Here is a 25,951-nt window from a genome sequence, read left to right as displayed (position 1 = left end):
ATGCTCTCCCTCTCTGTCAAATAAATAAATGAATCTTTACCAAAAAAAAAAAAAAAAAAAAAAAGAAGTGAGCAAAAGAAGGAAGAGAAAGAATATAATGCCAAGCAAAATAACTCAGTTAGTAAAAGACAAAAACTGAATGATTTCACACACATGTACAATTTAAAAAACAAACAAACGAACAAAAAAAAAGACACAAACCAAAAGAAAGACTCTTAAGTGTAGAGAACAAACTGATAGTTACCAGAGGGGTGGTAGGTTGGCAGATGGGTGAAATAGGTAAAGGGGATTAAGAGTACACTTATCATGATAAGCACTGAGTAATGTACAGTATTAGTGAATCACTACATTGTACACCTAAAAATAATATAATGCCATTGGTTAACTATGTTAAAACTATAATCTTAAAACTAAATAAAAAAACAAATAAACCACTGACTTTTAAAAGGGTGAATTTTATATGTAAATTATATCATAATAAAGCTATTATAAAAAAAACAAAAAGAAAAAAAAAGAAAATCATAAGAACTGATATTAGCTGTCCTGATACTCAAAAGACTCAATGCACTAAAGCACTAACAGGGGTCTAGATAAATCTAACTAAATAAATAGTGCCTTAACTTACAAAGGAAGAAAACTACCCAAGTTATCCAGAGATAGAAGTGGTCTGTCCCTATGAGCTGCTGCTTTTAGAAAGTTCTATGAATTGAAACTTCCTTTAAGTCAGAACCAAAAATAAACTATAATATTAACATGATATAATGAAAAGAGTATAGTTTATTTTTTTCAGTAACTGGGTGCAAAACAATGAGCATGCCTGTTAAACTATGCTTATGCTTTTGAATCCTGGTTTCATTTGTAAAATGAAGAAAATAATGTCTATCTTATACAATTAGACTGAAGACAGGATGAATTAAAATAGAAATTAAAAAAGAGAAAGCACTTGTGAAGAACAAAATTTAAGATGAATCACTTTAATGATGGTAGGTCAAAGGTCACTTAACTATTTTACATAAGGAAAAATATATATACTTCAAAATCTTCACACACACAAAAAAAAAACCCACAAAGCCTACCAGGTGACAAATGTATAATCAACTCTTTAAGGGAAAAGCTACTTTGCCTTTACATTCCCCAAGCCAAGTACAGCAACTGGTAGACACAAGATATTTAGGAAATGCTTTTCAAGTTTTAAGATTAATTATATATAGCTGTGACAAAGAGTCATTTCCACCTGTGAGCCAAAAATGCTCTTAAGCTCAGCTTCATACATCAACTCTAATGCTTAGTAGCATTTAAAATTATGTATAGAAGATCATTCTCAGAAGGGTACAAAAACAAGTACAAAATCTACTGGGATTTTATTATACTAATACTCAAAATACTATTTGAAAAATAAAAGTTAATACCATAAACAAAATAAATACTCACTTGAGTGATAAACATTTTACAAGAAGTCTCTGACCAAAATGCTCTTTGGGCACATCAGGAACACTAAGTCGTTCTATGGGCTCTTCCTACAAGTTGACAAGCAACATTAAATGAACATTTTTATATTTCAACCCTTTAAAATTTTTAAGAACTTATTAATCAAATACTTGGAATCTTCACAACTGAGGACATAAAACAAGGACTGATTTACCCTCAATCAGAAGTCATTAGATCCTAAGTGTGCTCGATTCACAGAGGTTATATATTAAGTATAATATATTCACTCAAATAAAAAGTATGTTTCATTTACTAAAATTATACCCATGTTTCAGTTAAGTTTTATTCCCGACAGTATAATAATACTATATGCAATACTTCCAAAATATCTATCTTAATCATCTGCTTCTTTATATCCAAATATCTATACCTCATCTGGTGATGGGTGCAGAGCAAAGAGTTCCTTATGACGATTCGATTTCCTTTGGTCATCATTCTGCCGGTCTATTTCTTCATTAGGAGTTCGGTCAAGTAAATTGGGAAGCAAAGCATCAGGAAGTGAATTTTTCAAGTCAAAAATACTGCAGGCCCAGCTACCCCTTGGAGTATCATCTATTGACATTGAACGTCTTTTAAGATCATCCTGCCATGCAAAACATTAAATATATTAATGAAGAAATAAAAAAATAAACTACTTTCAAATAATCTCCTTTAGTCATTTAAAAATAAAAGTATTACTTGCTCATCCTGGTAGCTGTTGCCATCTGGAGCTTCATCAGATTCAAAGACCTGCTTTGGCAAACCTTTTTGCCTTTCTTTCTGTTTATCTAATGTATTAGGATTAAATCCTGTTCCCAATTTATGATACCTATTCAAAACAAAGTAGTTAAATAAAGATCAGTTTTTAGAAATTTTTCATTTTCACCATTATGTAACAAGCCAACTGTTCTCTGTATTATTTCTTAACATTAATAAGGACACATTCCAGCAGTTTTAATTGTGTTAAACATTTAACCAGAGGTTTAAAAAGATTTCCATTCGGGGCACCTGTGTGACTCAGTCGATTAAGTGTATGCCTTCAGCTTAGGTCATGATCATAGGGTCCTGAGATTGAGTCCTGAGTCAGGCTCTCTGCTCAGGAGGGTGTCTGCTTCTCCCTCTCCCTCTGCTGTTCCCTCTGCTTGACGGAGCTCATGTTTTCTCTCTTGAATAAATAAAATCTTTTAAAAAAAGAAAGAAAAAGACTTCCACTCAAAGTTCCTTTATTCCAACTAGAGAGCAGATTAGAAGATTCCAAAAGTAAGTCATATTCTCCTCCTTTCCACAACCATGTATTATTTTTTTTAGATTTATTTATTTATTTATTCATGAGAGACACACACACACACACAGAGAGAGAGAGAGAGAGAGAGAGAGAGAGAGAGAGGCAAAGATACAGGCAGAGGGAGAAGCAGGCTCCATGCAGAGAGCCCCACGTGGGACTCGATCCCGGGACTCTGGGATCACGCCCTGAGCTGAATGCGGCACTAAACCGCTGAGCAACCCAGGCTGCCCACATCCATGTATTTTTAACATAAGTTGTACTTCCAAGTCAGATAATTTTTTTTCTTTTCAGTAAAAAGGATAGGAAGCAAGGTTAAAGAATAAATTGAGAGTAGAAAATATATACTGCATTCATAACAATGTAAATTTTTAAAAGGTAGAAAAATTAAAAGCACTGAATCTTAAAATTTCAAATAGCCAAAAAAAATTCCTTGTGTCATTATATATAAAAGATCTTAAACAAGCTACAACTGCAGACTTTTTTAAAAAAAATTTTTAAAGATTTTATTTACTCATGAGAGACACAGAGAGACAGAGGCAGAGACATAGGCAGAAGGAGAAGCAAGCTCCATGCAGGGAGCCCAATGTGGGGCTTGATCCTGGGACTCCACAATCATGCCCTGAGCCGAAGGCAGATGCTTAACTGCTGAGGTACCCAGGCATCTCAAAGCTGCAGACTTTTAAATGGAAAAACAGTAAGATCTATACCATTGTATACATATATCACTTAACGTATATCGCTACATAATATATATATCAGACTTAGAATTAACTCTTAAATTAAGGTAACTTTCTTTCCTAAAAATCTAATATCCAAGAGCATTAAACAGACACTAAGATCAAAGAGTGATTATTATTCCACACCTCATACAGTCCAACTGGGGAAAATTTTAATTGGAACAAAAATAATTATGATTACTAGATAATGATACGGTTCTTGTCACCAGTGAATTTATGAAGTAGTAAAGAATCACACTTGATATGAATCATTCATGTTGTGTCTTGTTCCTAAAGATATTAAAACAGCAGCTACACGATGTTCATATCACAGGGTAATCACAAAGTGAAAGAAAGCATTTTTCTCTAGAACTAAAATAAAGATACTCATAGTAACATGAAAGGTTTTATTCAAAAGTCGATGTTTTAATCTTTCATGAAATGTTTAAAGGGCCTTATTTTGTGAAGTTGTATGTCTAAGCTACTCTAAAAAACCAGAAATGTGTTGAATTCTGCCTCCTTTATGACCTAAAATATTGACAGTATAAAATTCACAGGAGCTTAGAAGAATGACATGATTCATGATCAATACTCTTCTGAATCATCCACTCTGACCTCTAGTTGGTTGCTAGAAGGCTCTACGTGATTACCCATCCAACCCCCCCATATACACCACCATTGCTATGACCTCATATCCTGGCATCCTGTCCCTCATTTATTCTATTCCAGCCACGCTGACCTCTTTGCTATTCCCTGACCATTCCTAGCATGCTTCTAGTATGGAGGCTTTGCATGTGCTCTTCTTCCCTCTGCTTAATACACTCCTCTCCCGGATATGCAAAGGCCTCACTCCTTACTTTCTTCAGGTCTTTGCTCAATTCACCTTGTCTCTAAGGTCTCTTCTGATTAATTTACAAAGTAGGAAATTTAGTCCCATTTCTTGGCTCTCATTATCCCCCTCACTCTACTTTTTTTTCCTCCATAAGAGTTACCTCTACGATACCTATTAATACTTATCTGTGTTTGTTTATTGTCCATTGCCCTCATCCCCAGGTAGAAAGTAACTCCATGAGGACAGGGAATCGGTTTTGTTGACTGCTGTTTCATCACAGCTTAGCATAGTGCCTGGCACATACCAGACTCTCAGAAAGTATTTGTTGAGTATTTAAATGAGTGAAGTATTTTCTGTCCCTTTATCCTGATGTGCTGCATTACAGAAGAATGGTGTGGTTTCATCTTATGGCTTATTATTCCACTCTTCAGTCACATCCACTTCGCCATTAAGCCCATCTGCTGAGTTTTTAATATTTTTTCACTGAATAAAATATTAATTTCCAAAGACAACTGGTTTATATGTCTGCCATATCCTTTCACATCTCCTTAAGGATATTAATTACACTATGGGTCTTGATCTGTGTTCTCTCAACTACTGCCAACTTTAAATTGTCAGTTCTATTATTTGTCGATTGATAATTCTCTTTGAAGCACACTGGTTTTCATCAAACAGTTGGCAAATCTGGGTGCTATGCTCCTTTTTAAATCTGTAACCCCATATCTACCTGCAAACACCGTATGTGTTTGCTCAGCCCATATCCAGTGACTACAGAGAAGAGGCAATCATGCTGCTGGGCAGAATCTGCTAGTATCTACTGTTCCGGGTATGAGCGCCTCCTTCATCTTCCAAGGCATGCCCACCCTGAGCACTGTATTATCAGCTCAAGCCCCCATTATCACTGCTCTTAAAAAAAAAAAAGGCAGATAGCTCTGCAGCCGCTCCTGTGCAAACATGGTACAGGGGTCAGAGTACCCAAATGTCCAACAGTTACCTCAGGTCCCCTTTCCATTGCGTGAATTCACTGCTTCTGAGCGTACAACCCTATTGAGGTTTTTTTATTTATCTTCTCCTCAAATTATTCTGTACTGTGGTTTTCTCTTATGTTCCAATCATACCCTATCTTCTATTTTTCAGGGATACTTTAAAACCTGTAGCCCAAAAGTACCCCTTTTGCCATTTACTGCTGTAAATGATAAATAATACCTGATGTAAAGAAAAAATTTAAGCATTAGAATCTGATGCTCCGGGCAGCCCGGGTAGTTCAGCGGTTTGGCACCGCCTTCAGCCCAGGGCCTGATTCTGGAAGACCCGGGATCGAGTCCCGCGTCGGGCTCCCTGCATGGAGCTTGCTTCTCCCTCTGCCTGTGCCTCTGCCTCTCTTCTCTCTCTCTCTCTCTCTCTGTCTCTCATGAATAAATAAATAAAATTGAAAAAAAAAAAAAAAAGAATCTGATGCTCCAGGTTCTAATCCAGACTATCCCACTTTCTGGCTGTAGGACCTCAAAGACATTACTTAACTACTCTGAGCCTGAGCTACGTTATCTGTTGGAATTCTGAGATGAGTGCCAATTGCCCAATAAAATGCCCAACACGTAGTAAGTACCCAAAAATGCTAACAACCTTACCATCTTGCCTAAACCAAGGTCAGCAATCCCATGATGAGAACTAAGTAGCACGCTCCATGATTCTGAGATTAATGTTTTGCAACTAATCTCTTTATATTAAGATTTCTGATTAGAAGTTTCCAACATACATGTATAGAGGTAAAGACTTTTGAGTTATCTGATAGAGGAACAGTTTTCTTCAGTAATGCCAAAAATCTAGCTATTGAATTACTTATCAAAATTTTAAGTTCATAAAAACAGCTCTTCTTTATAAAGGGTAGCAGACTGTGCTTTTATTAGGTCACACTAAAACTAAAAAGCATGTCAGCAGTATCCCCAAGTGATGCTTAGCACAATATTAAACCCAGTGAAATAAGACGGCTGCCATAAAGGCAAAACAATAAGCAAAGGATACTCACCATTTCTAGTACAATTTAGCATAGACAACTTCATTTGTGAAAACCATGTCATAACAGAATTCTCCGCTACTTCAATCATTATATTGCATTTAGAAAAATAAACTAAGAATTTTCAGTATGAAGACTCTTCAGTATGTAAATTAAAAATAGCAAAGGAAACTTACTTTTTGCTCTTAACCTGACTTGATATCTCAAACACCATCCATTAGTAAAATAAATTTTGTGGTAGAACAACATATTACTTTTTAAAAATATTTACCTGATTCAAGCACCTATAAATAAGGACCTATTAATAAAGAGTGGAAACCTTTCAAACAGCTTGATCTAGAAAGCTGGCTATTCCATTTAACTATTTAAGTTTCAACAAACTGGATTCTTTTGAATAAAAATTATTCATCAATACCTACTCATTTTTTCCCAAAGAATTAGATTATAAATTATTATAATTATATATTACTAGTTATTAATGGTCAGTGACAATATAGAAATACTACTGATAAGCTTATTATCTTACAAGGAAAGTTAAGTAAATGTAGGCAGCAATAGTTGCAGAACTCCTAAGGAGAAAATATCTATATACAAAAGGTCCTTCTTTAAAAAAAAAAAAAAAGTTTTTTTGCTTCTTCAGCAATTTTTTTCTTTTTTTATTTATTTTTATTTTTTTTTTAATTTTTTTTATTTATTTACGATAGTCAGAGAGAGAGAGAGAGGCAGAGACACAGGCAGAGGGAGAAGCAGGCTCCATGCACCGGGAGCCCGACGTGGGATTCAATCCCGGGTCTCCAGGATCGCGCCCTGGGCCAAAGGCAGGCGCCAAACCGCTGCGCCACCCAGGGATCCCTTCAGCAATTGTTTTAAATTGTTCAGGTCTCATAATTATTATTAATCTACTTTAATCCATTTCTAGATCCTACTCAGCATTTTTAATGTTATAATAAACATATAACTTACTTTCTGATCACAATCGCCCAGTCCTCTGTATAGCTTCTTATACAATCTCTAACGTGTGGATCCATCTCACTATTTTAAAAAAGAACAAAAAAAGATAAATAAAAAATAAATTAAAAAAGAACATACATGTGTAATTTAGTAAGGAAAGCAATGATGTTTGTGAATTTGGTTGCTTCCGTTCTTGTTGATATAATAGGAAACAACATCACCATGTGAAATAGGATCTGAATAAAATCAAGGAAGGTAGCCTTTCCACAGTAACACTAAAATCAAAAAAAGGTAGATAATCTCCTTACCTTTCTTCAGGTACAGCTGACACAAGGGTTCTGCAGTCCCTAGGACTATAAACAACTTCAATATCATCTGGAGGGAACTCAATCAAATCCCTCAATGGCCCAGCATCCACACCTAAAGGATGAGTACTGAGGTATTCCTCCAAATCCACTGGATCCACTGCTTCAGTAAGGGGCACCTTTATAAAGAGTAGTGGGTGTGAGAGGTGGGTAGAAAGGGAGAGGTGGATGTAACAATTTTAAAACTTTAAGCAAAGGAAATTTGTTTTAAAAAATGAACATTTTTAACCTAGTTATTTCTAAAATGTCAGCAAAGATTCATTCGGCCAGATGCACTAAAGAAACCACAAGGTGTCGGCCTTCTTATATTTGTTTATGCTTTTGAGTCAATACTCATCTCACTTAGACTTTGCCTGTTCCCCTCACATAAAATCAGTAAAGATAATTAACAGTTTTAGAATATTTTATGGTGACAAAATGCTCATTAGGATTCTTTTTTTCCTTTTTATATCTTTGGAATTGTCATTCCTAAATTTATAAGCAGTGCTTTTACTTTATTTGATGTTATTTATTGTTGAGTATTCTAGTAAAAATATATAACCAGTCCGTGGTAGGCTGAAAATGGCCTCCAAAGATTTCTACATCTCAATCATGGACCTTATATGGTAAAATAAATAAATACATACATACATACACACAAATAAAAGAATATTTGAACATGATTAAGGATCTTAAAATGAGGACATTATCCTGGATTATATGAGTGGGTCCTAAGCACAATCATAAATATCCTCATATGGAGACACAAGGAGTTTGGGCCACACAGAGGAGAAAGCCAGAAGACACAGCAAAGAGACATGTTAAGATTTGGGCCTTAAAGACAGCAGAGATACAGCCTGAAGCAGCCACCAGATCTGGACAAGGCATGGAACAGATTCTGAAGGGAGCCTCTGAAGGGACTGTGACCTCCCCCAAAACCCAGATTGCTGCCCACCGATATCATTCTGGCCTCCAGCACTGTGAAAAGATAAATTCCTGTTGTTTTAAGCTGCACAGTCTGCGGTACTTTGTTCCAGCAGCCAAGAGAAACTGACACGCAGACTCTATGAAAAGTATCTATTAGTAATAATAGAATATTCACAGAATTCCTTAGCCAAGCTGAAATTATACATTTTAATAAGATACACTACCTCTTATCTAACACCAGAAAAAAATATTCAAGCAAAATTATGAAGAGTTATATAACAAATGTGCACTTGTGGACCAATGATAATAATAATATGTAATTTCTCAAGATGTTCAACCAGGTAAAAACAGAGAAACTATTTGTGTTATGAAAATGAAGGTGCTTTAATCTATGCTGCTTTGGACTGAACAACCACTGACAGGTAAAGCAACATTTTAAAGATAGTTAAGTAAAATAATAAATGACCGGCACACCATAACACTCAAAATATAGCTGCTATTATCTTTATATGCTTTCTCATTCAAACCTCTCCCAAAACCTGTAAGTTAGAGATAATTAGTATTTCAATTCTACAAAGAAAGGCATTTGTGCTCAAAGAAGACAAGCAACTCCTGAAAATGAAATAGCCACAAATGGTAGTGCAAAATTTAAAAATGGATCTTCAAGCTCTACAATTCAAGATTTTTCTCTCATAAGCATCCTACCTTACTTATTCTCTCAAGTACATCATATACTATCACGATGTATAGCATATACATCATATACTATCCCTGTTCCTAAAACAGGGAAAGAAGCAATTCAGTAGGGAAACAATATTCTTCAACCATAACTGCTGAAAAAACTGGCTATCTATACCGGGGGGGGGGGGGGGGGTGTGTGGATGAATCTCAATTCTTACATCACAATATACACAAAATTTAAATTGAGATGGATCAGGGACTCGAATATAAATACTAAACACCATTAATATTCAACATCTAGCCTAGGAGAATGTCTTTATGATTTGGGAGCAAGCAAACATTTCCGAGACATGACATAGAAATAATCATAAAAGAAAAATCTGATACATCAAAAGACAGTTAAGAAAATGAATAGGCAGGGATGTCTGGGTGGCCAGCGGTTGAGCGTCTGCTGTCAGCTCAGGGCATGATCCTGGAGTCCAGGATAGAGTCCTGTATTGGGCTCCTTGCAGAGAGCCTGCTTCTCCCTCTGCCTATGTCTCTGCCTCTCTCTCTCTCTCTATGCCTCTCATGAAATAAAAAAATAAAATCTCAAAAAAAAAAAAAAAAAAAGAAAGAAAGAAAGAAAAGAAAAGAAAATTAATAGACAAGCCACACTAAGAGAAAATATTCACAAAACATATTTAACCAGAGACTGGTGCCTAGAATATATAAAGAAGTCCTACATCTCAATAATAACAGGACAAACCACCCTCTTAAATGCAAGAGGGGGTTGACAAAACATTCACATAGGAAGATACAGGAACAGCCAGTTAGCACATAAAAAAATGTTCAACATGAAAAATCATTAGGACATACTTCCACTTCTGGAAGGATGAAGTAGACCTACTTTTCCCTATTCTTCTCACTAATTGTAACTATAAATCCTGGACAGTCAATATAAAATAAACATCTGAAGATTCTAAAAAGTAGAGAAAAAAGGCAAATCAGTAGGGACCTTGGGACCCAAGGAATGGCACAACAATGAGTTACCTAAATTTCTTTTTGCTGTAGGTAACTCCACACTTGGAGCTAGAAAAGCTCACAAACCAGAAACACCAAGGAACATGGCATGGGGTGGGTTGTGGGGGAACTCTAACAAAACCCTCTTTTCCCCAGCCATTAAACAAAGAGAGGGGAAGCACAGCAAAACAGAAAAGTTTTAGACAATAACCATACTATTTCAGTAGAACACTATATAAAAAAGTGTGGACCCACCCACATCTACACAAGCATGGCCAAGTGAAAAGCTAGACGTCACCCTCACAAAGCTGTAACAAGGCATCCAACACTCCCCACCAAGCATGGTATCAAAGAAGTCACAGTGGGGAACTGAGGTTTTCATACCTACTAGAAGGTATGAGCCTTCCACCTCCACAGTGTCAGTGAAGACCACACAGGGACATCTATGCAGTAATAACACAGCACTTCTTCCTCTCACTGCTGGGATAATATCTGAGGAGGTCTCCATAATACAGTAAAAAGTAAAGGGACAGAAAGGTACATAAAATTTCTAAACTTCAATCAAACTGGTAAAATGTCAACACTAGTTTTGTGATGTTATGTAAATACCTAAGAAACCACTTTAAAAGCTATACAAAGATATGCACTCAACAACACTACAGATAGATCAAAATGGAGTTCTAAAAAATGTTCAGGTAACCCACAGAAAACAGGAAAAAAGAAAACAGAAAAAAAAAACAGAAAGAACAAAAAATAAAATAACAGACTAAAACACTAGCAAAACCAATAATAACATTAAATGTAAATGGTCTACATAAACCAATTAAAAGATAAGAGAAGAGCAGAGTGAATTTAAAAGTATGACCTACCTATATAATATACAAAAAATTCACTTCAAATATGACAACATAAGGAATTTGAAAACAGAATGGGAAAAGTATGGTGTATTATTGAGTCTTAATATAGACAAATCTTTGAAGAAATGCTAAGTGAAATAAGCCACAGACAAAAAGACAAATATTGTATGATTGTACTTTATAAGGTACACAGAATAGACAAATTTATAGACACAGAAATAGAATAAAGGTTGCTAGGGACTGTGAGGAGGAGGCAACCAGGAGTTGTTTAATGGGTACAAGGTTTCTGTCTGGGATAAAGAAAAATTTTCTGGAAATGGATAGCGGTTATGGATAGCAGTGGTGATGGTTACACAATATTGTGAATGCACTTAGTGCCACTAAATTGTACACTTAGAAGTGGTTAAATGATAAATTTTATTATATACATATTACCACAAAATAGATGACAGACATAGATATACTGAAGTGAAATTTCTTTAAAGATTTATTTATTTATTCATGAGAGAGAGAGAGAGAGAGAGAGAGAGAGGCAGAGACACAGGCAGAGGCAGAAGCAGGCTCCATGCAGGGAGCCTGATGTGGGACTCAATCCCAGGACCCCAGGATCATAGCCTGAGTCCAAGGCAGATGCTCAACCGCTGAGCCACCCAGGTGTCCCTGAAGTGAAATTTTTAAAACACTTTTTAAGTCAACATTTCTCGACCCAGATATTACTTCTAGGGCAGCATGCCTTTCAGGATTTGAAGTGTCACAAATGAATATTCAATGAAAATAATGACAAAAGGTGGAAGTATTTGCATATGTCTAATTCAAGATTAATCTTTCCTCAAAGAATGACTAACCATACCATGAGTACGTCTTAGGGTAGGGAAGGAGGCTATGACACTTTCTTAGAAACACTAAATATAGGATAAACAATCTTGCCTCCCAAACTCACATAGATTACTGGTTTTCTAGATGTGATGTTAGCTAGACTTGGATCACAAAAACAAATTTATTTTGCTAAAACTACCTCCCCTCCCTCTGATGCCCATCAGAGACAGCTGCTTGGGTCAGTCTTGGAATGTTATGATGAGCTAATTTAACTATAAATTATTTTGAAGACTCCAAGGAAAGATTCTATATTTACTAACCAAGGAAAGAGATTGTAACATGATTTTATAAAAGAAAGTGGCTGGGCAATAAGCAGGGTTAAAGAGTGATGAGAAGCAATAGTGAAGCACTACAGAATATCCAATAGGCAATATTAAAATACCTTTTTCAACAATCATTGTGTTGGAATTTGGCTGACATGTTCAGTGTTAAGATCTTTCAATCCTTTTTGGTATGCCATCAAAAATTCTGGTATTTGGGATCCCTGGGTGGCGCAGCGGTTTAGCGCCTGCCTTTGGCCCAGGGCGCGATCCTGGAGACCCGGGATCGAATCCCATGTCAGGCTCCCGGTGCATGGAGCCTGCTTCTCCCTCTGCCTATGTCTCTGCCTCTCTCTCTCTCTCTCTGTGACTATCATAAAAATATAAAAAAATTAAAAAAAAAAATTCTGGTATTTGATTAGAGGGTATTTTGGGCTGAGGGATAGGAGGATAAAGGGTGATAGCTAAAGAGTTTCTTTTTTGAGGTAATGAAAATGTTCTAGGGGTGCCAGGTGGCTCAGTTGGTTGGGTGCCTGCCTTCAGATCAGGTCATGATCCCAAGATCCTGGGATCAAGCCCCAAGTTGGGCTCTCTGTTGCCTCACCCTCTGTGCTCCCCTTTGCTTGTGTTCTCTGTCACTCCTTCTCTCAAATAATTAAAAAAAAAATTTTTTTTAAAGAAATGTTCAAATTGACTGTGGGGACAACTGTATAATCTGTGAATACATTAAATACACTGATTTGTAAATTAAATGGGTGAATTGTTTGGCATGTGAATTAAAACTCAATAATGTCATTAAAAAAAAGTTAAACCAAAAAAAAAAAAAAAGTTAAACCAGGGACACCTGGGTGTCTTGGCGGTTGAGTGTCTGCCTTCAGCTCAGGGCATGATCGGGGATCTCAGATTGAGTCCTGCATCAGGCTGCCTGCAGGGAGCCTGCTTCTCCCTCTGCCTATGTCTCTGCCTCTCTCTCTACCTGTGTCTCTCATGAATAAATAAATCTTTAAAAAAAAAAAGTTGAGGGAAGAAGAAACTGCTTCAATTGTTTTTGATTTAACACAAGTGATCAAAGACCAAATTCTATCTGTGGATTTTATATAGATCCCCATTTGAATAACCCAACTACAAAAAGATATTTATCAGATAAGCAAAGAAATTTAGTATGTATTAGATATTAGATGATACCAAGGAATTACCATTAATTTTGTTAAGTGTGGTAACACCATTATGGTTAAGAAAATATCAGTGTTTATACTTGCCTTTCTATTTCTGTATATGTTTAAAGATTCCCATAATTTAAAAAGTACTTTATCAGGGATCCCTGGGTGGCTCAGTGGTTAAGTGCCTGCCTTCAGCCCAGGGCGTGATCCCAGTCACCCGAGATCAAATCCCACGTCGGGCTCCCCGCATGGAGCCTGCTTCTCTCTCTGCCTGTGTCTCTGCCTCTCTCTCTCTCTATCTCCCATTAATAAATAAATAAAATCTTAAAAAAAAAAAAAAAAGTACTTTATCAGAGAGAATACAAGAAGACAAACTGAAGTCAACAAGCTCTGACAATCCTTTGAAGGAACTGTATTGCAAAGAAGAGCAAAAAAATACCAGAGGCTGGGGACAGGTAGAAAAGTAGGGCAAAAGAGAAGGACTTTTTCTAAGTGGGAGAAATAACACATGTTTGCATACTGATGGGAATGATAGGGTAAACAGAGAGGAAAGGTGATAAAAGGAAGAGAGGATTACTGTATTTCAATAACTGAGAGAAGGAGGAATTGATTAATGCCTCCACTTGTTCACTAGTGGTTCATCCAAAGTAACAGGTGAACATAGACTACATGGATACAGAGGACAATCAGTGAATACACATGGTGGTAGGAGTATATGGAAGTTTTATTCTGACTGCTTCAATTTTCACAAGTGCAATATGAAGCCAAGTCATCTTAGGAGTAAAAATGGAAAAGAAAAAAAAAAATGGGAAAGAGTGATTAGGGGTTAAGAGTAAGGAGGCATGATGGGCAGCCCAGGTGGCTCAGCAGTTTAGCCCCGCCTTCAGCCCAGGGCCTGATCCTGGAGAGCCAGGATCGAGTCCCACATCAGGCTCCCTGCATGGAGCCTGCTTCTCCCTCTGCCACTCTCTCTCTCTCTCTCTCTCTCTCTCTCTAATTAATAAATAAATAATCTTAAAAAAAAAAAAGGTAAGGAGGCATGAAAGAAGTCAACTAAAATAGTGGGGAAATGAATGAACTAGGAAAATATACTATTTGTTTGGAAATGTTAAGGCCTTTGTGAGTAAGTGGTCATAAACTGAGTGAGACCAGTCCGTGGGATTACATTTTTCTCCAGCTACACAGCTGTACAAGTATAAATAGTGGTATATTTTTAATTCATATTCTTACTATAACTAGTAAGTATCAGGTTTTTGGTTTGTTTGGTTTTTTGTTTTTTTTTTTTAGATTTTATTTATTTATTTGAGGGAAAGAGAGCAGAGGCGGGGGAGCCCGGGGGCAGTCAGAAGAAGAGGGAGAAGTAGACTCTCTGCCCCTCTCTCTCTGTCTCTCATGAATAAATAAATAAAATCTTTTTTTAAAAAAAAGTTTTTTTTTAAATTATTATAACGCTGGGTGGTTCAGTGGGTTAAGCATCTGACTCTTGATACCAGCTCAGGTCATGACCTCAGGGTCATGAGATGGAGGCCAGTATTGGAGAGTATTTGGGATTTTCTCTTTCCCTCTCCCTCTGCATCTCCCCGCCAATCCCGTACACATGCTCTCTCTCTAAAACCTGATTATTCTCATGCCAGTTTTTTTTTTTTTAAGACTTTATTTATTCATGAGAGACATAGAGAGAGAGAGAGGCAGAGACACAGGCTGAGGGAGAAGCAGGCTCCATGCAGGGAGCCCGACATGGGACTCGATCCCCATTCTCTAGGATCACGCCCTGGGCTGAAGGCGATGCTAAACCACTGAACCACCTGGGCTGCCTGTCATGCCAGTTTCTTAATAAGAATACATATGTTTATGTCTCTGACACAATAACTGGTTAAGTCAACGATTCAATAACTGTATATTCCCTACTATTAAGGGGGACAGATAATACTACAAATCTACATAATTAATATTTCCTTCAATACCTATTTCTAGAATAGACCCCTAAATTTTCCTGTAATGTATAACCTTAGATCTGTGAAGTCCCAACTATAAAATTCTAGAATTGATAAATCCCGAATATACAGTTTCAGAGTTAACTACAAAATCAATACCTTTATTACACCTCCTGACAGTCTTCCCAACTCAAATTTCAGGAAAGAAAGGTGTAGGAACAAATAAAATTATGGGACTAGTGATGGGACCCAATCCATTGGCTCTTCCTTTCCACGTTTTTTTCATGGCCTCATTAGTAATGCACCAGTAACATCCCATATTTTAAATGTTACTTACTGTGGTATGATGGGATATATTGCCAACAATGTTGAGGTTTTTGAGTAGTTGAGGAGAACCACTGTATTGTCCAGAGATCTGCTTCCTGACTTCAGCAGCCACAGTTCTATAACAAAGTAAGTAAATATATTATTAAAAAAGAAAACAACCAAGTTAAAAATGGAAGGAAACTAAGTATATTAAATATTCATTTAAAAACCACCAAAATCTCAGAATAACAATAGGGCCACAAATTCAAAGATATTTTAGTAAGTACTGCCTATAATTACAGAACATCTTTATGCTGATGTAGGATGCAAAAGTGACAGCCAACTTACAGAAGGCTTTTTTTTTTAATGATTTTATTTATTTATTCATGAGAGACAGAGACATAGGCAGAGGGAGAAGCAGGCTCCATGCAGAGAGCCTGATGTGGAGCTCGACCATGGGACTCCGGGATCATGCCCTGAGCCAAAGGCAGACGCTCAACCACTGAGCCACCCAGGCGTCCCCAGAAGGTTTCTTTTATATCTGGTATTTCTGGAAACATACTTTGGCTTACAACATAGCAGGAAGCTATAATAAGATATATATTAAAATGTATACATCTTAAGCATATAAAATTCTAAAATATTTTATAAACAAAGAATTACGAAGAAAAAAAGTCTTCTTTCCTAATACCACTAGCTCTTTATTCATGTCCCCAAACACTAAAACTATTCCTTATTTTTACTTAACTATTAGAAAATGTCCTTAATACTCTGTCATTAATGGCTTTCCATAATCTGACCCTAATCACCTTTCCAGCCTTGCATGTCCTTTCCCAAATTCTTGTCAGCGAACATAAACTGATTCCTACAAAGCTGTTTCTCTTCTGTATCCACAAATTCAATTCTTAACTAGTTTTAAAGGGAAAACTCAAATGTCAATACCTGCATACAAACTTCTTAGCTCACCAACTAAAAATAATACCACCATTTATTAAAACTCTTAGAACAACAACAAAAAACCTCTTAGAACATTTATAATCTAATCCACTTTCCTCCTTCCTATTTTTCCACAGTTCATTTTTGCTCCGTATAAACAGAGGCAGTGATTTCGTTCGTCCTTGTTTTCCCTAAAATATTTAGCATGCAGCAGTCAAACGAGTGACTGGTTGGTCCTATGAAATATACAGTATTAATGACCTTTCTGACAAATGAGGTAAACCACAAAAGTATTACCATATTACAACAGATAAATCTTTATTGAATTAGGATTAGAGTTTAAAGTTCCATCATTTTGGGGAGTCCGGGTGGCTCAGCGGTTAAGCACCACCTTCAGCCCAGGGCGTGATCCTGGAGACTGGGAATTGAGTCCCACGTTGGGCTCCCTGCATGGAGCCTGCTTCTCCCTCTGCCTGTGTCTCTGCCTCTCTTTCTGTGTGTCTCTGATGAATAAATAAATAAAATCTTAAAAAAATAAAAAATAAAAAAATAAAAGTTCCATCATTTCAAACTGTTTACTAACCCTTGGGGCCTACTAGCATTTCAAATTTACTTACATAGCATTTCTAAAACAAAAATATTTTAGAAATTCCAATGACTTTATACATCATTAATCTCCATATCTTTATACTTTACAAAACTATAAAGCAAAATATTCAGTAAGTCCCAAATCCAGTAATGAAATAACTTCCTCACATTAGTAACATTTTTATTAAATAGAAATTATAACTTTAAAAAAATTATGACTCGAGGATCCCTGGGTGGTGCAGCGGTTTAGCGCCTGCCTTTGGCCCAGGGCGCGATCCTGGAGACCCGCGATCGAATCCCACGTCGGGCTCCCAGCGCATGGAGCCTGCTTCTCCCTCTGCCTGTGTCTCTGCCTCTCTCTCATCTCTCTCTGTGTGACTATCATAAATAAATAAAAAATAATAATAATTAAAAAATAAAAAATAAAAAAATTATAACTCAAGAACACAAAATAGGAACACCTGGGTGGCTCAGCAGTTGAGCATCTGCTTTCGGCTCAGGGCGTGATCCTGGGGTGCTGGGATCAAGTCCCACATCAGGCTCCTTGCAGGGAGCCTGCTTCTCCCTCTTCCTGTGTCTCTGCCTCTGTGCCCCTCATGAATAAATAAATTAAATCTTAAAAAAAAAAAACACTATATAAACACCACTATCAATAAATTTTGTGCAATTATTTTTCTGCAGTCAATTTCTAACTTCTACACTATGATCATTAACTGGCCACTTCCTTATTTCATAAAACTAGCCTTCTGGGTTTTTTTAATCTTTTCCAAAAACTAAACCCTACTTTCTCCTATCATTCTACTGCAAACAAATTTAAATAGGTCTAATGAACTGGTTTCCAGGACAGCCTGATGATACTTTTGTTCTGCAGTGTCCAGAGACTGAATTCAGAGCCCTGAATATCGTGGTCTCAAATCGAATTTCCAGCTGAATTTCTAGACAATCTCATTTTCCAAAAATTACCCAGATTTATGATACAATCTTCCCCCCACTTTCTTCTCTCTCACACCTCCTTCCTTTTCCATGTTCAACCATTCCACACATATTTACAAGCACTGTTTTGAGCCTAATACTCAACAAGAAATTTTTGATACAAAGGTAAAAAAGTTATTAAGTCTCAAGATCCTGAATTACCTTAGCTTTTCTAAGTGGGTGATTTGAGGCACTTTGGGCCATTTTTGTGCTTTATAAAAGGCTAATTTGTTATTCAAATTGTGGAAACCTAGAAGTTTATCCTTCAATAGGTAAATGGATATACAAACTGGTACATCCACACAATGCAATATTACTCAGCAATAAAAAGAAATATGTGGGCAGCCCCGGTGGTGCAGCGGTTTGGCGCCGCCTGCAGCCCAGGGCATGATCATGGAGATCCTGAATCGAGTGCCACGTCAGGCTCTCTGCATGGAGCCTGCTTCTCCCTCTGCCTGTGTCTCTGCCTCTCATTCTCTCTCTCTATGTCTCTATGAATAAATAAATAAAATCTTTGAAAAAAAAATATGTTATCAAGCCACAAAAGACATAGAAGAATCTTAAAAGAATACTGCAACTGAAAGAAGTCAATCTGAAAAGCCTATGTACTGTATGATTCCTACTATATGACATTCTGGAAAAGGCAAAACTATGGAGACAATAAAAACAGGAGTTGCCAAGGCTGGAGGGGGGAAGAAAAGGAAGGGATAAATAAGTAGTGCACAGGGAATTTTTAGGGCAGTAAAACTATTCTGCATGATTTTATAATGGTAAATAGATATCCTTATGCATCAGTCAAAACCAATAGAATGTATAACACAAGCATAAATCCAGTGTAATCTATGGATTGTAGCTAATAATAATATATCCATATTGGCTCATCAATTAAAAAGCATACTATACTAATGCAGGATACTAATAATAAGGGAAACTTGGGCACCTGGGTGGCTCAGTGGGCTAAGCATCTGACTCTCAGTTTCAGCTCAGGTCTTGATCTCAGGGTCATCAGTTCAAGCCCCAAGATGGGCTCTAAATAAAAAAAATACAATTTAAATAAGAGAACCTTGCTGGGGAAATGTATAAGAAAACTCCTTGTACTTACCACTTTCCACCAGATGTGAAAAGACAAGAAAGTTCACTTCAGTTTAGGATTCCCCTTAGGCCTTTTAATGAAGCCTATATGTTATGTGTTCATTACTGTGTTTAGTTTAAAGGCCTTAAAATCTCCTGATCCTCTTGTCAAGACTTAGATAAGAATATGAAAAAGCTAAATAAAATCTTTAAAAAAAAAAAAAAAAAAAGGTGGCAGCTGGGTGGCTCAGCAGTTTAGCACCACCTTCAGCCCAGGGCCTGATCCTGAAGACCAGAGAACGAGTCCCACGTCAGACTCCCTGCAAGGAGCCTGCTTCTCCCTCTGCCTGTGTCTCTGCCTCTCTCTCTCTATGTCTCTCATGAATAAATAAATAAAATATATTTTTTAAAAAGAATATGAAAAAGCTTTTTCATAGAATATTTGTTCTATGTCTCTCTTTCTCTGTGTTATTCAACTCAGTCTACCATCCTCAGCACTACACCTCATTGTTTCTGGGGCTAAACCAGGAGTTACCTGAATTTCATCAAATTCAAGATGTCACTAAGTAATTAAGATGTGCCATTATTTCATGTACAGCTAGGGAAAAAAAAACCCTGCCAATTAACCACCATACCATCAATTAATTGGAAAACATACTCTGATTTAAAACGATGTTAAGCAGTGAAACTTAAAATAAATGAAACACAATACCTCAAAAAGAGATGATCTTTTCTTTAATAACAAAGACGTATTACAAAAGATAATCCCCATGTTCAAATATTTGTCTTATTTCTACATGACAAAATTTCCCCAAAAAAGAAAATTAGTAATAATTGGAAAATAAAAATCATTTCTAAAATGGTCTATAAGAGCAATAAAAATATAACCCAAACAAGGTTTGTATTTACACTGAGACCCTCTCTGTATGAGATTTCACAGAATGGTAATGAGGAAATTTTCCCAAATGAAAAACAATTATTTTTTAACCATTCTATAGTCCAAAGTATGCAAGACAAAAAATATGATGAGTAAATACAGTTCCTGATAGCAGTTAAAATCCTTCACTAGGGACGCCTGGGTGGCTCAGTGGTTGAGCATCTGCCTTGGGCTCAGAGCGTGATCCTAGAGTCCCAGGATCAAGTCCCACATCAGGCTCCCTACAAGGAGCCTGCTTCTCCCTCTCCCTGTGTCTCTGCCTCTCTCTCTCTCTATGTCTCTCATGAATAAATAAATAAAATCCTTAAAAAAAAAAAAAATCCTTCACTATACAGTAGTCCTTCCTTACTCATGGGGAATAGTTCTATGCCCCCAGAGGATGCCTGAAACTATGGATTGTACCTAACTCTATGTTTTTTCCTGTATGTACATACCTATAACTAAGTTTAATTTACAAATAAGGCAAAGTAAGAGATTAACAGGAATAAAATAGAGCAATTATAACAACATACTTAATAAAAGTTATGTGAATGTGGTCTCTCAAAATATCTTATTGTACTATAATTTACCCTTTTTCTTGTGATGATGTGAGATTTTAAATGCCTATGTGATGACACAGGGGAAGGAAGTAGGCACTGTGACAAGGCATTAGGCTACTATTGAGAAGAGAGAAAGTCAAATCCTCACAAGAGGAGGATCATCTGCTCCCTGACTGAGGTTGATTTCAGAAAGTAAAACTGTGGGACACCTGGGTGGCTCAGCAGTTAAACGTCTGCCTTCAGCCCAGGGCGTGATCCTGGAGACCCGGGATCGAGTCTAGAATCCAGCTCCCTGTATGGAGCCTGCTTCTCCCTCTGCCTCTGCCTGTGTCTCTGCCTCTCTCTCTGTGTCTCTCATGAATAAATAAATAAAATCTTTAAAAAAAAAAAAAAAGAAAGAAAGAAAAGAAAGTAAAACTGTGGATAATGGGGGACTCCTGTAGACTGATTTTTTTTCCCATAATAATTTTTCCCCACTCCAAGTCACCTGGATGGCTCAATCAGTTAAGTGACTTCCTTCAGCTCAGGTCAAGATTCCAGGGTCATACACAAGTGGAGCTCCCTGCTCAGCAGAGTAGCCTGCTTCTCCCTTTCATACAGCCCCTCCCTACCACTTGTGCTCTTTCTCTCAAATAATTAAAATCCCTTAAATAATAATAATAATAATGATAATAATTTTCCCTACTCCTAGTAATAGCTCCATAGTACGGAAATAGAAGTCTTTTTTTACTTCTAATAAGCTATTAACATTAACTGCAAAGTGGAAAGGTCAAAAATTCCATAGTTACTTATGCTCCTAAATCATAAAAGAATAACTTCTTCCCCTCCGAAAAGAACATGATTGATTACTTTACCTATTTGCTCCTTAATCAACTCTCCTCATTTTACAAGCTTTTTCATTACGTCAATATGCATTACAATTTTCACAAAAGCAAGCACTCACTGAATAAGGCCATTCACCATAGGACATTGGAAATACCAACAAACGACTGACATCCTGAGGGAAATTATGTTGCATTTAATCTTTCCTCTAAATTCTGCCCACTTTCAGAGATGCTCCATCTAACCTATGATTTCCAGAATGATAAATCTGGGCCTCTCTCATCTCTACTCATTCTTCATGGGACCAAAAGGAAAACCTTAGGAAAGATGAGTAAGGAGAGGGAAGCCTGGAAGACCTTACCACTCTTGACGTCAGGGTTCTGAGTTCAAGCCCCACACAGAGCTTACTTAAAAAATAAAATAATAAATAAATAAATTTTAATTTAAAATATGAGTAAGGAGAGTTTACACAAAACAGAAGAGTTTAGCTGAGCCTCTCCTATAGAGTCGAAAAAGTAGCTGCCATGTATTATGTAAAATAAGAAAATTAGATCTCAGGATGCATGGGTGGCTCAGTGCACGAGCATCTGCCTTTGGCTCGGGGCGTGGTCCCCGAGTGCCAGGATCAAGTCCTACATTGGGCTCCCAGCATGGAGTCTGCTTCTCCCTCTGCCTATGTCTCTGCCTCTCTCTCTGTGTCTCTCATGAATAAATAAATAAAATATTTTTTTAAAAAAAGAAGCAAAATAAAGAATAGATTAGACCTGGGCCACCTCTGACAGGGTAGAGATGTAGAGGGAGGGGCTGTGGTCTTCTGCCACTTTGCTTGGGAGGACTCGAACTGGCACCTGGAAACTTTAAGAAGACATGATTTTCAAAGCTAATTATGAAAACATTGGTCATTGGAATTAATAGTGTAACAAATGGCTGGACGACAATACTGGCTAAGAATTTGCAGAAATACCTCCCAAACTGCAGTATCATCTGTCAAGGTGATTGCTCTAAGCCAAAGTCTGAGATCAAGACAGAGATAGATTTCTATAGTACGACGAGCTTGAAGCACTTAATATGGAAAAAATGATATCCACCATTTCCTGCTGGATGAAAAGCCCAAGACACTCACTGTTTTATCAACAGACTCTGGAAATGCTGAGAAATCTCCATATTAATCATCAAAGGCTTCCTTCTCTTTAATTATAAGCCCTTTAACACTCTATGGAATAGAAACTATTTTCTGACCATTCCATATAAAGAATGTAAAAAGAGGAGCAGTGCAAAGGTCTACAAGACTCGGGACACCACCCCTCCCCAGGGTACTTTGATGGCCATGTGTGGCCCATGTATCTAAAGCACAGACAAGAAATGGAGACCTCAGGAGGGAAACTGTTTACCTAGGCAGAACAAAATCTGAAAAGGACCTCTTTTCACAAGTGTATGAAGAGCTAATACAAGAATAGCACGGCAAAAGTGTTTGAAAGTAACAAAGTAAAGGTGGAGCAACCTGAATTTTTCCTGGCATGAATTAGGAAAATCAAGAGTATATTTAAGAACCTTACCCAAGATACAGTATGTAGTCTGGTATGATGACAGCTGTTCATTCATTTGTTTGTGTTATCATACATGGTTTCCCCAATATGTGGAACAGTAAATAGTTATCCATGCCAATAGACAGGAATTTATTTTGATGAGCTGTTCTCACTCCAATGAGTGCAGAGATATAGACAGCATAGCTCACAAGGAGTCAGTTTCTCTAGACTAATGACTGTCAAACTTTTCTGAACAGGACCCAGAGGACAAAATAAGGCTTACATCACAATCTAGTATACATGTAATCCATTGTTTCTATAGGTGTCTGTGTACATATGTGTGTGTAGGTATGTATGTGTGTATATACACATACATCAAGTATCACAAAGCAGTCACTTTAGATATAATGCCAGGTGATATTTTTCTATTTTAATTTTTTTTTAAGATTTTATTTATTTATTCATGAGAGACACAGAGAGAGAGAGAGGCAGAGACACAGGCCAAGAGAGAAGCAGGCTCCATGCAGGGAGCCTGATGTGGGACTCAATCCCAGGACTCCGGGATCACGACCTGAGCCAAAGGCAGACACTCAACCGCTGAGCCACCCAGGTGTCCCATCGATTTGTAATTTTTAAAAAATATTCATCACCAGGCAGCCTGGGTGGCTCAGTGGTTTAGTGCCACCTTCAGCCCAGGGTATGTTCCTGGAGACAGGGGATCGAGTCCCATGTCTGGCTCCTTGCACGGAGCCTGCTTCTCCCTCTGCCTGTATGTCTCTCATGAATTAATAAATAAAATCTTAAAAAAAAAAAAATTCATCAACATTCAATACCAATGCCTACCTCTTGCAAATAAAAGTTTTACTAGGAGTAACAGTCACATTGAATAAATCAATAATTTACTAGAAAAAACAAAAACAATAGATTAAAGAAACGCAACACTGTGTTACCTAAGTATTTGTGCCAAAAATGTTTAACCTGAATTGAATTAGACTGTACATCTAACATCTAGTTTACAGGAAATACAGGGAACACTGGGACAACTTAGTGCCAAAAGAAGCCATCAGACAAAAAACAGAAGATAGGTCATTCTGTATGGCAAGTCTCTTCAATAAATCAGTATGATGGGTAAATAAATAAAATAGTAAGTAAGTAAGTAAGTAAATAAATAAATAAATAAAATAGTGGGCTAAGTTTTAGCATAAAAAAAAAAAGACTTCAGACCAAAAAAAGTATAGTCTAGGGACACCTAGGTGGCTTGGCGGTTGAGTGCCTTTGCCTCCTGGATTCCCAGGATTGAGTCCCACATTGGGCTCCTTGCATGGAACCTGCTTCTCCTTCCTCTGCCTGTGTCTCTGCCTCTCTCTGTGTGTGTGTGTCTCTCGTGAATAAATAAATAAAATCATAAAAAAAAATTTTTTTTAAGTACAGTCTATTTAAAAGAAGGAAAAAAGGCTTAAGCGATACAACTAACTGTAATGAATGGTTCCTAACTGGATCCTGGTTTGAATAAACCAGATACAAAAGACATTTCTGGGGATAATAAGAAATTTGAACATGGACAAGGTATTACATAATTAAGAATTATTGTTTTTTTTTAATGTGTGAAAACAGTATTATATGAATGTAGGAAATGTCCTTCTACTTTAGAGATGCAAATGATATTGGTAATTCAGCTTTAAACTCTTCAGTTATTATTTAGTCTACCTTAATATACAAAAGTAGCAAACTAAATATGGAGTATAGATGGGGCAAATACTCTTCAAGAAGCATATCACGTCCTCCATAAATCCCTGCCTGGTTATTTCTGTTCAGTTCCACTCAGGTTAGATACTCTTAAAAAAGTACTCATGGTTATCCATATACATTCAAAAACAGAGTTACCAGGGGGCTAATACAGGCAGCAGACTGGCCAGACTGCTTTTCACCATGGAAATAAGAACCTGGCCTTGCTGACCCAGAATTTGCTTTCAGCAGTAGGAAAGCCCAATATGTGCAAACATTCTCTTTGATATAAGCACATAAATTGCAAAGCAGGTTTTTGTGGAACACTAATGCAATCTTCAAATATAAAAGTGTGGTGGGCCTGGGTGGCTCAGCAGTTGTGCATCTGCCTTCAACTCAGGGCGTGATCCCAGGTCTGGGGATGGAATCTTGCACCATGCTCCCTGAGAGGAGTCTGCTTCTCCCTCTGCCTATATCTCTGCCTCTCTCTGTGTGTCTCTCATGAAGAAAAAAAAATCTTGGGGCACCTGGGTGACTCAGTGGTTGAGCATCTGCTTTCGGCTCAGGCTGTGATCCCGGGGTTCTGGGATTGAGTCCCACATCAGGCTCCCAGAAGGGAGCCTGCTTCTCCCTCTGCTTCTGTCTCTGCCTCTCTCTCCATGTCTCTCATGAATAAGTAAATAGAATCTTTTAAAAAATGCTAGAATGGAACAACTGATAAGAGCTTCTTTTTTTTTTTAAGATGTATTTATCTATTCATGAGAGACACAGAGAGAGACACAGAGAGGGAGAGACAAAAGCAGAGAGAGAAGCAGGTTCCCCGTAGGGAGCCCGATTGGGACTCGATCCCACGGTCCGGGATCACACCCCAAGCCAAAGGCAGATGCTCAACTGCTGAGCCACTCAGGAGTCCTACCACTGATGTGAGCTTCTTAAGTACGGGGACTGCATCCCATTAATCTTTACATCCTCAGTATCTGAGATCATAGAAAGAGAGAGAGAAAGAGAAGAATGGAGGCACAGGTCTAAGAGTGCACAGAGAGAAAAGGAGATAGGCCAAAAGAATGAATTTAGAGACTACTCAGTTTATGAACCTCCCAAATGCCTTCCAGAGTAAACTAATTTGTAAATATAGTTGTCTCTAATTGACCGGGAAAGAAATAGGAAGTATGCCTTTTTATCTATTACTGTCAAGTAGGTAAATATTTGCTGGGGGGAAAGAA

The 25,951-nt window shown here is 37.3% G+C and overlaps 1 protein-coding gene and 1 pseudogene across 9 annotated transcripts in view; one reads left to right on the top strand and one right to left on the bottom strand.

Moving 5' to 3' along the window:
• Positions 1-25,951, bottom strand: part of DOCK7 (dedicator of cytokinesis 7) — a 220,919-nt gene that overhangs the window by 178,787 nt on the left and 16,181 nt on the right. For all 9 annotated transcript variants that reach the window (XM_041769969.1, XM_041769970.1, XM_041769971.1 and 6 more), the window contains exons 2-7: positions 15,644-15,749; positions 7,574-7,749; positions 7,278-7,346; positions 2,167-2,296; positions 1,859-2,071; positions 1,432-1,517 (exon numbers count right to left, since the gene is read on the bottom strand). In XM_041769969.1, coding sequence (XP_041625903.1) covers positions 1,432-1,517; positions 1,859-2,071; positions 2,167-2,296; positions 7,278-7,346; positions 7,574-7,749; positions 15,644-15,749 — 780 coding nt within the window. The remainder of the gene's footprint in view (positions 1-1,431; positions 1,518-1,858; positions 2,072-2,166; positions 2,297-7,277; positions 7,347-7,573; positions 7,750-15,643; positions 15,750-25,951) is intronic.
• Positions 22,364-22,966, top strand: LOC121499833 (annotated as a pseudogene).

Source organism: Vulpes lagopus, chromosome 10, assembly GCF_018345385.1.
Source record: "Vulpes lagopus strain Blue_001 chromosome 10, ASM1834538v1, whole genome shotgun sequence".
Classification (NCBI taxonomy): Eukaryota; Metazoa; Chordata; class Mammalia; order Carnivora; family Canidae; genus Vulpes; species Vulpes lagopus.
This window is presented reverse-complemented; position numbering and strand designations above follow the sequence as displayed.